At 38.8% G+C, this 16,414-nt stretch overlaps 1 protein-coding gene across 1 annotated transcript in view; it reads left to right on the forward strand.

The window, feature by feature from the left end:
- The first annotated feature begins 958 nt into the window (after positions 1-958).
- LOC121375044 (NACHT and WD repeat domain-containing protein 2-like) overlaps positions 959-16,414 on the forward strand; it is a 34,712-nt gene continuing 19,256 nt past the window's right edge. Inside the window, exons 1-3 of the mRNA XM_041502253.1 lie at positions 959-2,201; positions 11,134-11,222; positions 15,964-16,083. Of these exons, the coding sequence (XP_041358187.1) occupies positions 2,084-2,201; positions 11,134-11,222; positions 15,964-16,083 (327 nt within the window). The 5' untranslated portion in view covers positions 959-2,083. The remainder of the gene's footprint in view (positions 2,202-11,133; positions 11,223-15,963; positions 16,084-16,414) is intronic.

Here is a 16,414-nt window from a genome sequence, read left to right on the forward strand (position 1 = left end):
GGCCTCTAAAAGTTTTCAAAAGAACTTGCAAAACACGAATATTACAACAAACACCGCTCCCAACATCAACACAATTTCTCAAATGACACCTGCCTTTAACATGACAGGCAGTAGAGTTGAAATTCACAACCATCATTACAACAAATATGAATAAACAACGTAGCACAATAAATAAAACCGAATATATTCCAAATTTGGTTGATAGACAAACACTTTTACAAGTTTACATTTCCATATTGCAGGGTATTTGAAATTTTGTTATGTTCTTCCATAATAAAAGTGGTTTATTGGTATTGCTTTAAGTTTAAAGCATTGTGTTGTTGTTGTTATTGTTGTTTTTGCGTGTATATAAATAAAAATTGGTTCAAATACACGATAGTATTTTTCATATAACTAGTTTTGTAAATTTACTTCCAATTTCGTTACCCCCATGATAGACTCTTCCTATCGATTGACGTCATTCAGTTACAGACACGTTTGACAAAATGTGGAAGAGTAAGTTCGGAGAATTTCATGAATGAAAATAGTTCGCTATTTATATTACATTAAACATAAAACATATATAATTTACAGAAAATAAAATAAAAGAAGGTAAAAGATATTTTACAATGGAGATCACCAGTTTCCATTCTTTGTTCTTCTCGAGCGGCGAGGTGGTCATCCGACTATACAACCTCAATTAGACGATATCACCTCTCGAAGACAAAAATGGAAACAGGTGATCTCCTAAATGTAACGTAAATAACGTGCGCAGACTTTTGTGCAGCGCAGACTAAGGTGACATGAGTGTATAGCTATTTTAATACCTCATGGGTCTCTTGTTTTGTTGTTGTTTTACTACTGCTACTACTACTACTACTAGTACTACTACTACTACTACTACTACTACTACTACTACTAGTATTATTATGACGTCATGTATAGCAACATGCTTGACGTCATTGATTGTTCATACAACGTTAATGATGAAACAATATGAATACTTATTTTTTGATACAATGAAGGCATACTGAATCAATTAACGGCTGCCTTGAAATACTGACTTGATCATGCCCGCTGAATTCAGGTGTTAAACGAGTACCAAGTTTCACTGTACGGATGGAGTGCACGTGACTGTCACGTGTTAAATGAGTACTAAGATTGACTGTAAGGATAAAGTTCACTACAGAAGTTCCAGGAAGTATATGTCTGTCAGTCGATGCCTGTTAACTAATCCAGACATTTGTAACAAACGCGTAGCAACAGTGGTGTTATTAGCATGTGTCGCCACTTTACTAACATATGGTAAACGACGGCCTAAACATATCTTCTTGGCCTATACAGTTTTATTTTTAGGTTTAGTTTTATTGAACAACATATTCTAAGTGTCGGCGCGTTTTACACTGTTAAACGTGGAGGTACTGGCCACTGAGCCTTGTCTGGGGTTGTCGACAACGGGTCCACGACTTCATGTTCACTAGTAACTGTCTGTACACTAATACTTTCTTGAAGAACAATACACGGAAGAATAAACACTTTTGTTTTTTTCACAGCCAATTAATTCCTTTGTAGTAGTAAACGCCGTGCATTGTTCATTAGGCTAGTTATTTCGCTCGTAACACAACGATACGTGAGTTGGCTAACGGGTAAACTGGCTATCGGTGTCCAAGTACGAAGTGCGTGTAGACAAAGCCTGTTTAATGGGATAAGTAATCGTTCGCCTGACGTGAGTGTTCAATTGCGCGGATCGATATCACAATCAATAGAAATGTTTTGAAAGCTTCAATGCGAGGGTATAGATTCCAACCTTACGGCTTGATCGGCGGGGTCTGTGGCGGTGATTAGAGCTTAAGTTAGCGGCACAAACACGTCCACTCCCGTCCTTAGCAACCCAGTCGCGTCCCTCCAACTTCACCGCGTTCAATCAAGTCCCCCTACAATGGGGAGCGCGACAACCTCAAGTGTCCCCTCTATCGCAATATCAACACACTCCAGAGATTAGAAACCCGCACTGGAGCTTGGAGGATTGCCGCTAAACACAGACACTTCCTTTACAATGTTACGCTTTCTACAACGAACTTAGAGACGTACAAATTGGGCAGAAATGTCGGATATATTGGATTCCATGAGCAGAAAGATTTTGGCGGGTCAGTTTTCAGCAGACGATTTTCCCGTCGTTCCCGCCAAAGTTGTCAAAGTGTATCTCAGCTCCGCTGGCAGTGGTAAGTTATTTATCTATTAATTAATTAATTAATTTATTATATTATATTATTCATTCATTCATTCGTTCATTCTATAAATTTTTAGAAAAAAGAAGACTGAAATACATTTTAGATTATGAACTAGTATGAAACTCAGGGGAGGTGGGAGAATGTGACAATAATAAAACAACAACAACAACAACAACAACAATAATAATAATAATAATAATAGAAACAATAAACACAACAAAAACAACGACAACAACAACAACAATAATAACAACAACAACAATTAATAATAATAATAATAATAATAATAAATAATAGGTTTATTATGAAATATGCCCAAATCACAATACATTATCGCTATAAACCTAATGTTTAAATAAATCTTTATGGTATTAAGCACAACATTTTAACGTGTATCCCCCATACCCCTACATTGCCACCTCCCTCCACGCATGAAGGGAACCTACGGATTATTACCCAACAATATGTTGTTCAAGTGAGGTCTGGTCGACCGTCTACGTGAAACGAATATTTCACAAGGGGCAGCTTGGGGCGGGTGTGAATCTTGATAGAGGTGAGCCCAGTTTCTATGATACTAATTAGATTTCAAACACAGCAATCTGATGACATTTTAATCCAGAACACGGAAGATAAAATAATAAGATACAAACGACCGCTACTGTATTTTCCAATATTATCATCACAACAACTAAATACTGCCACCACTACATTGGCCATGTTACAACGATGACCTCGACCAAACCAATAAGAACCGCGGGGGAGGGGGAGGGGGAGGGGGAGGGAACGAAATCTGTCTTGTGCCCCTCTCCCCATTAAAGACTGTGTCCCACACACTAAAGATTGTGTCCTCCACTCCAGATATTGCTCCTATGGCCTGCTAGCACAACTAAGCACCACTACAACGAATTGCACTATTGTCACCATAGTAACTGATATACAACCACTGCTACAACCAATGTGGTGGAAAAGCCCTGACCAACAGAGTGTCTGCAGAATACGTGGAATATCTGTAGAACTGTAGAAAAATAACACATCTATAAAACAACTGAACACCTGTAGAACGCCTGTAGAACAGTAGAACAAAGATAAAGTATGTTTTGTGTAACGACACCACTAGAACATATTGAGTTATTAGTCGGCTATTGGATGTCAAACATTTGGTAATTTTGACATATAGTCGAGAGGAAACCCGCTACATTTTCCATTAATAGCAAGGGATGTTTTATGTGTACCATCCCATAGACAGGATGGCACATACTACGACCTTTGATATACCAGTCGTGATGCACTGTCTGGAACGAAAAATAGACCAATGGGTCGCCGACGGGGGTCGATCGTAGACCAATCGCGCACCAGATGAGTGCTGTACCTCTGGGCTACGTCCCGCCTCCACTAGAACAAGTGCACAACAGTAGAACATCTGTAGAACAGTAGAACAATTGTAGAACAAAATGTGTAGTGCAATAGAACAAGCTATGAGACAGGGTGCTACAGAAAGGTAATAGACCGCATACTCCGTTTGGAGAGCCCTTTTTAATGATGTTTTTCTTGTTCTAACGTATCCACTAAATTGCCCCGAACACGCGCCTGTGACCATATTTATTGCAATAAAACCCATGTCATGGGAGCATGCCTCCGAATTCAGATCTCGGTTCCTTTGGGATCTCGTGTCATTCACGCATGTTAATATTGCGAACAAACACTCAAAACTTGAAAAATAATGCGTGACGTGCATATAAATTTCACAATTTGAGGTTTGGCTCAAACAACGCAAAATTGTATGTTGGGGGATAATTTCAATCCACAGTATTTGTTTTCATTAATTTATACATGTAATGTAATATGTTGGGGAATAATTTCAACCCCGATTATTTTGATTCACTAATTTATACACGTAATGTTATATGTTGGAGGGTAATTTCAACCCAGAGTATTTTGATTCACTAATTTATACATGTAATTTTGATATGTTGGGGGGTAATTTCAACCCAGAGTATTTTGATTCAATAATTTAGACATGTAATGTGATATGCTGGGGAATAATTTCAACCCAGAGTATTTTGATTCACTAATTTATACATGTAATGTAATATGTTGGGGGTAATTTCAACCCAGAGTATTTTGATTCACTAATTTATACATGTAATGTGATATGATGGGGGTAATTTCAACTCAGAATATTTTGATTAACTAATTGATACATGTAATGTCATATGTTGGGGAATAATTTCAACCCAGAGTATTTTGATTCACTAATTTATACATATAATGCAATATGTTGGTGGGTAATTTCAACCCAGAGTATTTTGATTCACTAATTTATACACGTAATGTTATATGTTGGAGGGTAATTTCAACCCAGAGTATTTTGATTCACTAATTTATACATGTAATGTAATATGTTGGGGGGTAATTTCAACCCAGAGTATTTTGATTCAACCCAGTAATGTGATATGATGGGGGTAATTTCAACTCAGAATATTTGATTAACTAATTGATACATGTAATGTCATATGTTGGGGAATAATTTCAACCCAGAGTATTTTGATTCACTAATTTATGATATAATGCAATATGTGGTGGGTAATTTCAACCCAGAGTATTTTGATTCACTAATTTATACACGTAATGTTATATGTTGGAGGGTAATTTCAACCCAGAGTATTTTGATTCACTATATTTTGATTCACTAATTTAACGTAATATGTTGGGGGGTAATAATTCAACCCAGAGTATTTTGATTCACTAATTTATACATATAATGATTCACTAATTTATACACGTAATGTTATATGTTGGAGGGTACGTTTTGATATGGGGGGGTAATTTCAACCAGAGTATTTTGATTCAATAATTTAGACATGGGGTAATTTCAACCCAGAGTATTTTGATTCACTAATTTATACACGTAATGTTATATGTTGGAGGGTAATTTCAACCCAGAGTATTTTGATTCACTAATTTATACATGTAATTTTGATATGTTGGGGGGTAATTTCAACCCAGAGTATTTTGATTCAATAATTTAGACATGTAATGTGATATGCTGGGGAATAATTTCAACCCAGAGTATTTTGATTCACTAATTTATACATATAATGCAATATGTTGGGGGGTAATTTCAACCCAGAGTATTTTGATTCACTAATTTATACATGTAATGTGATATGTTGGGGGTAATTTCAACCCAGAATATTTTGATTAACTAATTGATACATGTAATGTAATATGTTGTGGAATAATTTCAACCCAGAGTATTTTGATTCACTAATTTATACATGTAATGTGATATGTTGGGGCATAAATTCAACCCAGAGTATTTTGATTCAATAATTTATACATTTATACATATACGCAAAATTGTATGTTGGGGGATAATTTCAATCCACAGTATTTGTTTTCATTAATTTATACATGTAATGTAATATGTTGGGGGGTAATTTCAACCCAAAGTATTTTGATTCACTAATTTATACATGTAATGTTATATGTTGGGCTGTGATTGGGATCATGTCTATATTCCCTTAGCTTACCCTAACCCAAGCCCTGAGGGGACATAGACCTCATGTAGTGGAGAACCTACGAGGAAGTGTAGATTTAGTTCATTCTTCAACTTAATCCATTATTCAGTAAAATTTGTATCGTAATTGCCAAAGTAACTACCATTTTATATTTTTTAATGAATGAATTGGTTAAAATGGTAAAGCGTATTTACCACAGCCCAAACTGAGAGGGTCCTTTCAAAGCTAACCTGAACGATTCGGCCAGTGAATTGTCAGCAGTGCATGGCTGGCTATAAGAGTGTTAGACGTGCTTAGCGTGTAACTGATGATTTCCCGTTATTCAGCAGTCTTCCTTGTATTCCGCCTCGATACATTACTATCACAAATATCACCAGTATTAGGCTTACAAGGCTTACATTACTTGTTCGTTCGACGATGCAATTATATGGCCTCGTCGGCGTAAGCGTTGTACGTTTTAAAGTTAGACAAGTTCAGTGAGCTGCGGGTTCGAATCCCTGGGTTGAACACACACAAAAATAAAACAGGATGATTCACAGCTGGTGATTCTTGATTCTTGACAATAAATTTTAGTCAGGACAACTGTGTGACGTCGACCTCCCCCTACTACGCTCCAAGTGAATTTTCTTGAAAAACAAAATCCAGGGTAGCATGACCCTCCCCACCTACAAACTTCGCTCGTTAGTCTACCCCCCCCCCCCCCCCCCCCCCTACCCCCCACCTCCCCACCATCCGCACACTGCACCGCGCACGCGACTGTTAAGAGCGGTGATCTTATACACGTGGTTTACACGGGGTTAACGCGATCGTCACAAATAACGAACGGAGATAAGCTTCACAGTGTCGCTGTCAGTTTGTCCCAGATCTCTGATATAGGTTACAATACTTTATCGCTGTCACATTACGTGTTCAGGGGGCTCTCCAACTGTCCTAGACTGTTTTCTTACAATATCAAACAGACAGACAGACAGACACTATTTCAATACCACGTGCAGGCCCTCTCAAAATCAGATAACATGTTGTCAACAGACTACAATAGATGTTTCCAAACATGCCCCATCACCATTTCTAATTTCCTGTCGCCCTATACAGTGTGCTTGCCCCCCCCCCCCCCCCCCAGTGTGGGTGACCCCAAAATAAAATTGTGATACATCAAATTGCAATGAACAGATATCCGTAAGGAAAACAGTTCCACGTCGTTTTCAAGTCATGGGTCTCACCACACTGTTTTCTTTCACCACGTCCCACGATAGTTCCTAATTGTGACACGTTGTGGTTCACATTTTCACGTCTAGTAATTGGAGAAAATTAAAACATTATGTATTTTTCAATGGTAAGCCCTCTGGCTATATTTCCCCCATGTTATTTTGTAATAGTGTGCATTAACTTTGTGAAACATGGCTATACAGCGGAACAGGTGGCCGACGTGAATCGGTTCCTGCACCACCTGTGTGGACGGACACTACATTCAGATAGGAATATATAGAAAAACCACTCAGGTATGTATGTACCAACAAGAATCCGTTCTATCAGCATTCTGCATTTGATGTTGACAATATAATATGGCTTTCAATGACAGATGGCATCTGTGTAGTGAGACCTCAAGTCAATATGTTCAGCAATTTCGGTTGCTTTTTGTTTGTTTGTAAAGCACTGATAGGTGAACGAGTGTTTTATAATTTCAAATATATTTCGCGACAAATCTCCATTATAACTCCACAACCATGTCGCAAATTCACTAAAACAGTGATGCCAGATTCCGTAAGCGGTCAAAACGTGCTTTACAAGTGTAGCCATATCACAGTTTTATGTGCATGTCCATTGCGTTTTGACGTACAGAAATTAAACTCTAAATTATACCATCGTTCCAACCAATGCACCACAACTGACCAAAGGCCGTGGTATGTGCTTTCCTGTCTGTGGGAAAGTGCATATAAAAAATCCCTTACTACATTAGGAAAAAATTAACGGGTTTCTTCTGATGATTGTGTCGGAAGTACCAAGTGTTTGACATGTAATAGCCGATGATTAATTAATCAATGTGCTTTAGTCGTGTCGTTAAACAAAACAAACTTTAACATTAGCTAAAATATACCACTTCACCACATCCATACGTCGTGGGCTGTGTATGTCCCATGTCTTCATATAAATAACTCAGTTCTACACTCAGCATCGTAGAGGTCTAAAATTAACGAGCTACTCTCGATTCACTAATATCAAAACCTATATTAGCTCGGCCATTTACCTTTCGACCGACCGTTCAAAATAGCGCTAAATTCCCTCAGTCAAAAGTCAAAATTGCGCACCCTTTTGTCTGGCATTTAACTGCTCCATTCAAATTCCATAGCACCACCACCACCCCTACCCGCCTGCTACCGATTTGATCGGGCTGCTGGTGCTCCCTTGCACCTGCCAGGGCAGGCGGTCCCTCCTCTCCCCTACCCCCACCTTTCCTGTCATCGACAGGCGTGCGCTACAACAGCTTGTTCTGAATGTGCACCAATCTAATTAAAATTAGCTCCACTATTACATGTGGATCTAAAGACAGCCAGTTGGAGCTCATGTCCACCAATCAAAACCTTACTTGCAGAATCCTGCCAGTGATTTAAAAATAATTTGAAAACATTCCGAATTATCCTGAGGGTATACGACATGTTTCGTGTGAATTACGAATGCCTTAAAACATGTTTTATTTTATAAAATAAATAATTTGTAATGTAAAACTGAAGACTGATTTAGTTTTTTTAAATTTTATAAATAAATAAATAATTTTTAATGTAAAATTGAAAACTGATAACCCACCCCGTTCGTATTGGTATGGTTCGCTGTACTGCGGCCACTAAAATAGACTCGCCCGATATTTTTAGAATTTGTATGCTCCCAAATAACGTTATAAAAGGCGAAGTGTGATTGGTCAATATTTAAATTATTATTTACAGACGAAATGTTACCTGGACATTGGAGACTACGCAGTGTTGTTAGTTTTAAATCACTGGCAGGATTCTGCAAGTAAGGTTTTGATTGGTGGACATGAGCTCCAACTGGCTGTCTTTAGATCCACATGTAATAGTGGAGCTAATTTTAATTAGATTGGAATGTGCACGTAAAACCCTATGACCTGACCTGACCTGACAGTATACACCATGTTTTACTCGCCCCAACTGCACGATCATATTCACCTAAATGAGCAGGTAATGGTAGTGACAATAAACAACAACATTGGCGGAATGACGGCGGGTGTCTGTTATCACTACGCTATATGGGTGTACGGCTACACAAAATTGGTGTACGGCTACACAGAGAACATTTACAATTACCTCGCTCGCCGCCCAGTGTACCGCCTCGTGTAAAGATATGTAAATGAATCGCTTCCTTTCTTTACCGATTTCACGCTTAAATGGCGTCTAATTCTTACCTTATTGCTAGTGTCGCCATTAGCAACCCATACCCTGCTCATAATCTCTTGTTAGGGATTGAAAATCTCAGCGTTATGAGTGAATAATATTGAATATGTTCTCGTAACGTCGAGTACCAGTCTGCGCTACCAGACATTTGGTTAATAATATTAGCCCACCTAATGGCTGTCTACGCGTCCTCGTCGCACGCTCGTGTATAGCCCTAGTTATATATATATAATGGCTTATAAACATATATTTTCCTGGGCCATATTAAAAATGTCAACATTTTAAAGACGTTAGATCTACCTAAGTACTTGCCAGTAATGTATCGATATATCGATATGTATCTAAATGACATATCTCGAGTAAGAAATCCATGTGCTAGGGTTTCATAACACAAGCAATAGCTAGACTCGGTCGAAGCAACCACGTGGTATTTTGTCAGGCAGACAACAGTGTGTATCTACAACCAAACAACGGGTATTAACCACACAAAGGGGATTGTGTCAAATTATAATTGAAGCCGGCGCAGTTGTACATGTACCAGGAGATAGCAGGAACCTAGGTATGTTTGTGTTACGTAAAGAACACGAATACTGACTAAGAATTAATGGCCTACCCTGATGAACCAGATAGTAGTAGACTTGCATATGTTACTTCTTCTCCGTAAAATAATAATAATAAAACAAGTTTTATTTTATTGCCATAAAATCTTAATACATTTATTCTTTTGAAGGTTTTGAATAAAACTATTATTCAAATATAACTTATGATTCAATTATAGGCCTGGCTACTACTAACATGATTTCAAATATAACTTATGATTCAATTGTGTAAACATGATTTCAAATATAACTTATGATTCAATTATGTAAACATGATTTCAAATATAACTTATGATTCAATTATAGGCCTGGCTACTACTAACATGATTTCAAATATAACTTATGATTCAATTGTGTAAACATGATTTCAAATATAACTTATGATTCAATTATGTAAACATGATTTCAAATATAATTTATGATTCAATTATAGGCCTGGCTACTACTAACATGATTTCAAATATAACTTATGATTCAATTGTGTAAACATGATTTCAAATATAACTTATGATTCAATTATGTAAACATGATTTCAAATATAACTTATGATTCAATTATGTAAACATGATTTCATATATAACTTATGATTCAATTATGTAAACATAATTTCACAAGGTAGTTCTACTTCTTCTTATTATTATTCCACTATAACAATATTTTTATTTATTCACTTATGTTGTAATATATCGTTATACAGATTCATATTCATCTACTGGTATTCCACTGTGGAGTCTTACTATTAATATTAGTACACTGTACAATACGATTATTTATCTACTGATGTAAGTATATAACTGTACTGATCTAAGCTGATGTTTTGGTATTCCACTGTGGAGTCTTACTATTAATATTAGAACACTGTACAATACGATTATTTATCTACTGATGTAAGTATATAACTGTACTGATCTAGGCTGATGTTTTGGTATTCCACTGTGGAGTCTTACTATTAATATTAGTACACTGTACAATACGATTATTTATCTACTGATGTAAGTATATAACTGTACTGATCTAGGCTGATGTTTTGGTATTCCACTGTGGAGACTTACTATTAATATTAGTACACTGTACAATACGATTATTTATCTACTGATGCAAGTTTATCGCTGTACTGATCTAGACTGATGTTTTGGTATTTTTCACAATGGTGTCTAAATGTACGCTGTACAATATGATTATTTATCTACTGTAAGTGTATAACAGTACTGATGTGTGTTGATGTTTTGGTATTAATATAAGTACACTGTACACTATAATTACTTATCTACTGTAAGTATATAACTGTGTTGATGTGTGTTGATGTTTTGTATTAATATAAGTGCACTGTACAATACGATTATTTATCTACTGTAAGTATACAACTGGATTGATGTGTGTTGATGTTTTGGTATTCCAGACACGCTAGCCGAGCGCAACATGCTGCTGAGTGAAGCCTACCCTTGTCTGAGAGAGTTCTGCAAAAACAGATACCAGCTCGAGTTTCAGGTCTGACACACGTTCTTTTGAATCAGTCATTTAGCTGTTGTTTACTACACAGATACCAACTCGAGTTTCAGGTCTCACACACGTTCTTTTGAATCAGTCATTTAGCTGTGGTTTACTACACAGATACCAACTCGAGTTTCAGGTCACACACACGTTCTTTTGAATCAATCGTTTAGCTGTGGTTTACTACACAGATACCAGCTCGAGTTTCAGGTCTCACACACACGTTCTTTTGAATCAGTTTGAGGTCTCACACACTTTTAGCTGTGGTTTACTACACAGATACCAGCTCGAGTTTCAGGTCTCACACACGTTCTTTTGAATCAGTCATTTAGCTGTGGTTTAGTACACAAGATACCAACCTGAGTTTCAGGTCTCACATTTACTACACAGATACTGTGGTCTCACATATGTTTATACCAGATATCTCGAGTTTCAGGTCTCACACACGTTCTTTTGAATCAATCATTTAGCTGTGGTTTACTACACAGATACCAACTCGAGTTTCAGGTCTCACACACGTTCTTTTGAATGAGTCATTTAGCTGTGGTTTACTACACAGATACCAGCTCGAGTTTGAGGTCTCACACACTTTCTTTTGAATCAATCATTTAGCTGTGGTTTACTACACAGATACCATCTCGAGTTTCAGGTCTCACACACGTTCTTTTGAATCAGTCATTTAGCTGTGGTTTAGTACACAAGATACCAACCTGAGTTTCAGGTCTCACATATGTTCTTTTGAATCAGTCATTTAGCTGTGGTTTACTACACAGATATCAGCTCGAGTTTCAGGTCTCACACACGTTCTTTTGAATCAATCATTTAGCTGTGGTTTACTACACAGATACCAACTCGAGTTTCAGGTCTCACACACGTTCTTTTGAATGAGTCATTTAGCTGTGGTTTACTACACAGATATCAGCTCGAGTTTCAGGTCTCACACACGTTCTTTTGAATCAATCATTTAGCTGTGGTTTACTACACAGATACCAGCTCGAGTTTCAGGTCTCACACACGTTCTTTTGAATCAGTCATTTAGCTGTGGTTTACTACACAGATACCAGCTCGAGTTTCAGGTCTCAAACACGTTCACTTGAATTAGTCGTTTAGTTGTGGTTTACTACACAGACATCTGATATTGAATAAAGGTTACTTGCAAAGATTCAAATCAAGACTGCTAATAGAACGTGTTCACATTGGCACTAACAATATGTGTTTTATCTTCATTTATTTTCACTCCGAAATTCAGAATATTTACATCACTGCTTTTTGTTTCCCAACATGAGCCCATCTGGCTAGAACCGATTCACACAGGCCATCTCGTCTACTGTACACCATTGTCCCCAAAAGTCAGTCCATAATGTTACAAAATATCATGAACAAAAGCCTGCCTAGGACCTACCATGCGTGAATTTTTGATAGAATTGTTATATTAAAAGAAACTATTGACGCACGCTATTTAATCTTGTACACTATTTCTGAGTATGACGCTGTGTTGTGTAAAATAATAAAAAAGTAAAATCCTATACACTAGTTCTAAGTAGTGATATGTAGAAATGAAATGCTCGAGTAGAAATAATACTGCTCAACAAAAGAGAAAACTTGAAAAGTTAACAATTTGAGTCTAAGTATTTACACATCAGATCTTTCTTCTTGCATTGAATTTTAGGAAGCATCCAAATTCACTACGTAAAACGAAAAATGGATGTTCGGGTTTTTTTTTTAACATTTCATTTTCATTATTATTTTGATGTTTTCACTGTTCTGGGTTTAAAGCTTACTTTTGTTGTTGACGAAGTCGGTCGATTGTTCTGTTACGGACTGTCACTGTTACCGGACTGTGACTGTTTCGAACTGTGACTGTGACCGGACTGTGACTGTTACCGGACTGTGACTGTTTCGAACTGTGACTGTTACCGGACTGTGACTGTTTCGAACTGTGACTGTTACCGGACTGTGACTGTTTCGAACTGTGACTGTTACCGGACTGTGACTGTTTCGAACTGTGACTGTTACCGGACTGTGACTGTTTCGAACTGTGACTGTTACCGGACTGTGACTGTTTCGAACTGTGACTGTTACCGGACTGTGACTGTTACCGAACTGTGACTTGTTTCCGAACTGTGACTGTTACCGAACTGTGACTGTTACCGAGATGTGACTGTTACCGGACTGTGACTATTATGGACTGTCACTGTTACCGGACTGTGACTGTTACCGAGTTGTGACTGTTACCGAACTGTGACTGTTACCGGACTGTGACTGTTACCGAACTGTCACTTTTACCGGACTGTCACTGTTACTGAACTGTGACTGTTACCGGACTGTGACTGTTACCGAACTGTGACTGTTACCGGACTGTGACTGTTACCGAACTGTGACCGTTACCGAACTGTGACTGTTACCGGACTTGTTACCGAACTGTGACTGTTACGAACTGTGACTGTTACCGAACTGTGACTGTTACCGAACTGTGACTGTTACCTGACTTGTTACCGAACTGTGACTGTTATCTGACTTGTTACCGAACTGTGACTGTTACGAACTGTGACTGTTACCGGACTGTGACTGTTACCGAACTGTGACTGTTATCGAACTGTGACTGTTACCGGACTGTGACTGTTACCGAACTGTGACTGTTACCTGACTTGTTACCAAACAGTGACTGTTACCTGACTTGTTACCGAACTGTCACTGTTACCGGACTGTCACTGCTACCGGGCTGTGACTGTTTCGAACTGTGACTGTTACCGGATTGTGACTGTTACCGAACTGTGACTTGTTTCCGAACTGTGACTGTTACCGAACTGTGACTGTTACCGAAATGTGACTGTTACCGGACTGTGACTATTATGGACTGTCACTGTTACCGGACTGTGACTGTTACCGAGCTGTGACTGTTACCGAACTGTGACTGTTACGAACTGTGACTGTTACCTGACTTGTTACCGAACTGTGACTGTTATCTGACTTGTTACCGAACTGTGACTGTTACCGAACTGTGACTGTTACTGAACTGTGACTGTTATTGAACTGTGACTGTTACCGGACTGTGACTGTTACCGAACTGTGACTGTTACCTGACTTGTTACCAAACTGTGACTGTTACCTCACTTGTTACCGAACTGTGACTGTTACCGAACTGTGACTGTTACGAACTGTGACTGTTACCGAACTGTGACTGTTAGCTAAATGTGACTGTTACCGAACTGTGACTGTTACGAACTGTGACTGTTACCGAACTGTGACTGTTACGAACTGTGACTGTTACCGAACTGTGACTGTTACGGACTGTGACTGTTACCGGACTGTGACTATTATGGACTGTCAATGTACCGAACTGTGACTGTTACCGAACTGTGACCGTTACGGACTGTGACTGTTACCGGACTGTGACTATTGTGGACTGTCAGTGTTAACGAACTGTGACTGTTACTGAACTGTGACTGTTACCGGACTGTGACTATTATGGACTGTCACTGTTACCGGACTGTGACTGTTACCGAACTGTGACTGTTACTGAACTGTGACTGTTACCGAACTGTGACTAATACGGACTGTGACTGTTACCGGACTGTGACTGTTACCGGACTGTAACTGTTACGCACTGTGACTGTTACCGGACTGTGACTGTTATGGACTGTGACTATTACCGAGCTGTGACTGTTATGAACTGTGACTGTTACGGACTGTGACTGTTACCGGACTGTAACTGTTACGCACTGTGACTGTTATGAACTGTGACTGTTACCGGACTGTGACTGTTACGGACTGTGACTGTTACCAAACTGTGACTGTTACCGAACTGTGACTGTTTCCGAACTGTGACTGTTACGAACTGTGACTGTTACCGAACTGTGACTGTTACGAACTGTGACTGTTACCGAACTGTGACTGTTACGGACTGTGACTGTTACCGGACTGTGACTATTATGGACTGTCAATGTACCGAACTGTGACTGTTACCGAACTGTGACCGTTACGGACTGTGACTGTTACCGGACTGTGACTATTATGGACTGTCAATGTTACCGAACTGTGACTGTTACTGAACTGTGACTGTTACCGGACTGTGACTATTATGGACTTTCACTGTTACCGGACTGTGACTGTTACCGAACTGTGACTGTTACTGAACTGTGACTGTTACCGAACTGTGACTATTACGGACTGTGACTGTTACCGGACTGTGACTGTTGCCGGACTGTAACTGTTACGCACTGTGACTGTTGTGAACTGTGACTGTTACCGGACTGTGACTGTTATGGACTGTGACTATTACCGAGCTGTGACTGTTATGAACTGTGACTGTTACGGACTGTGGCTGTTACCGGACTGTAACTGTTACGCACTGTGACTGTTATGAACTGTGACTGTTACCGGACTGTGACTGTTACGGACTGTGACTGTTACCAAACTGTGACTGTTACCGAACTGTGACTGTTTCCGAACTGTGACTGTTACGGACTGTGACTGTTACCGAACTGTGATTGTTACCGAACTGTCACTGTTACGAACTGTCACTGTTACCGAACTGTGACTGTTACCGAACTGTGACTGTTACCGGACTGTCACTGTTACGGACTGTCACTGTTACCAGACTCTGTGACTGTTACAGATTGTGACTGTTACGGACTGTGACTGTTAGGGACTGTGACTGTTACCGGACTGTACCTGTTACAGACTGTAACTGTTACCGATATGTCACTGTTACAGACTGTCACTGTTCTGATTTCAGGTTATCGACCTGGGTTGGGGCCACCCACCCGATGAGGTGCGACATGATGCGGACCTGCACGTGTTCCGCGGGAAGGAGATTCACAGGTGTCTGGAGGAGGGTGTCGGGCCGAGCCTCGTGGTGAGAAACCAGAACACACTACAAACTGTCGTACACCCGTCGTATATACTTGTGTTCTAAACACATTAACACAAACACAGTAAATGTCGTACACCTGTCATATATACCAGCGTTCTAAACACATTAACACAAACACAGTAAACTGTCGTACACCTGTCATATGTACGTGTTTCCCACATATTAACACTAAATTTTAAAGTGAAATTATAAATGTTGTTAACACATTTTATTTATCGTGCATCTATAAGTAGATACTGGTGACGATTTATGATTCATTTCCATATTGCAAACAATATTTTATATTAGTCTATACAAAATGCGTTGTGTCACC

The sequence above is a fragment of the Gigantopelta aegis genome, chromosome 6 (assembly GCF_016097555.1).
Source record: "Gigantopelta aegis isolate Gae_Host chromosome 6, Gae_host_genome, whole genome shotgun sequence".
Lineage (NCBI taxonomy): Eukaryota > Metazoa > Mollusca > Gastropoda > Neomphalida > Peltospiridae > Gigantopelta > Gigantopelta aegis.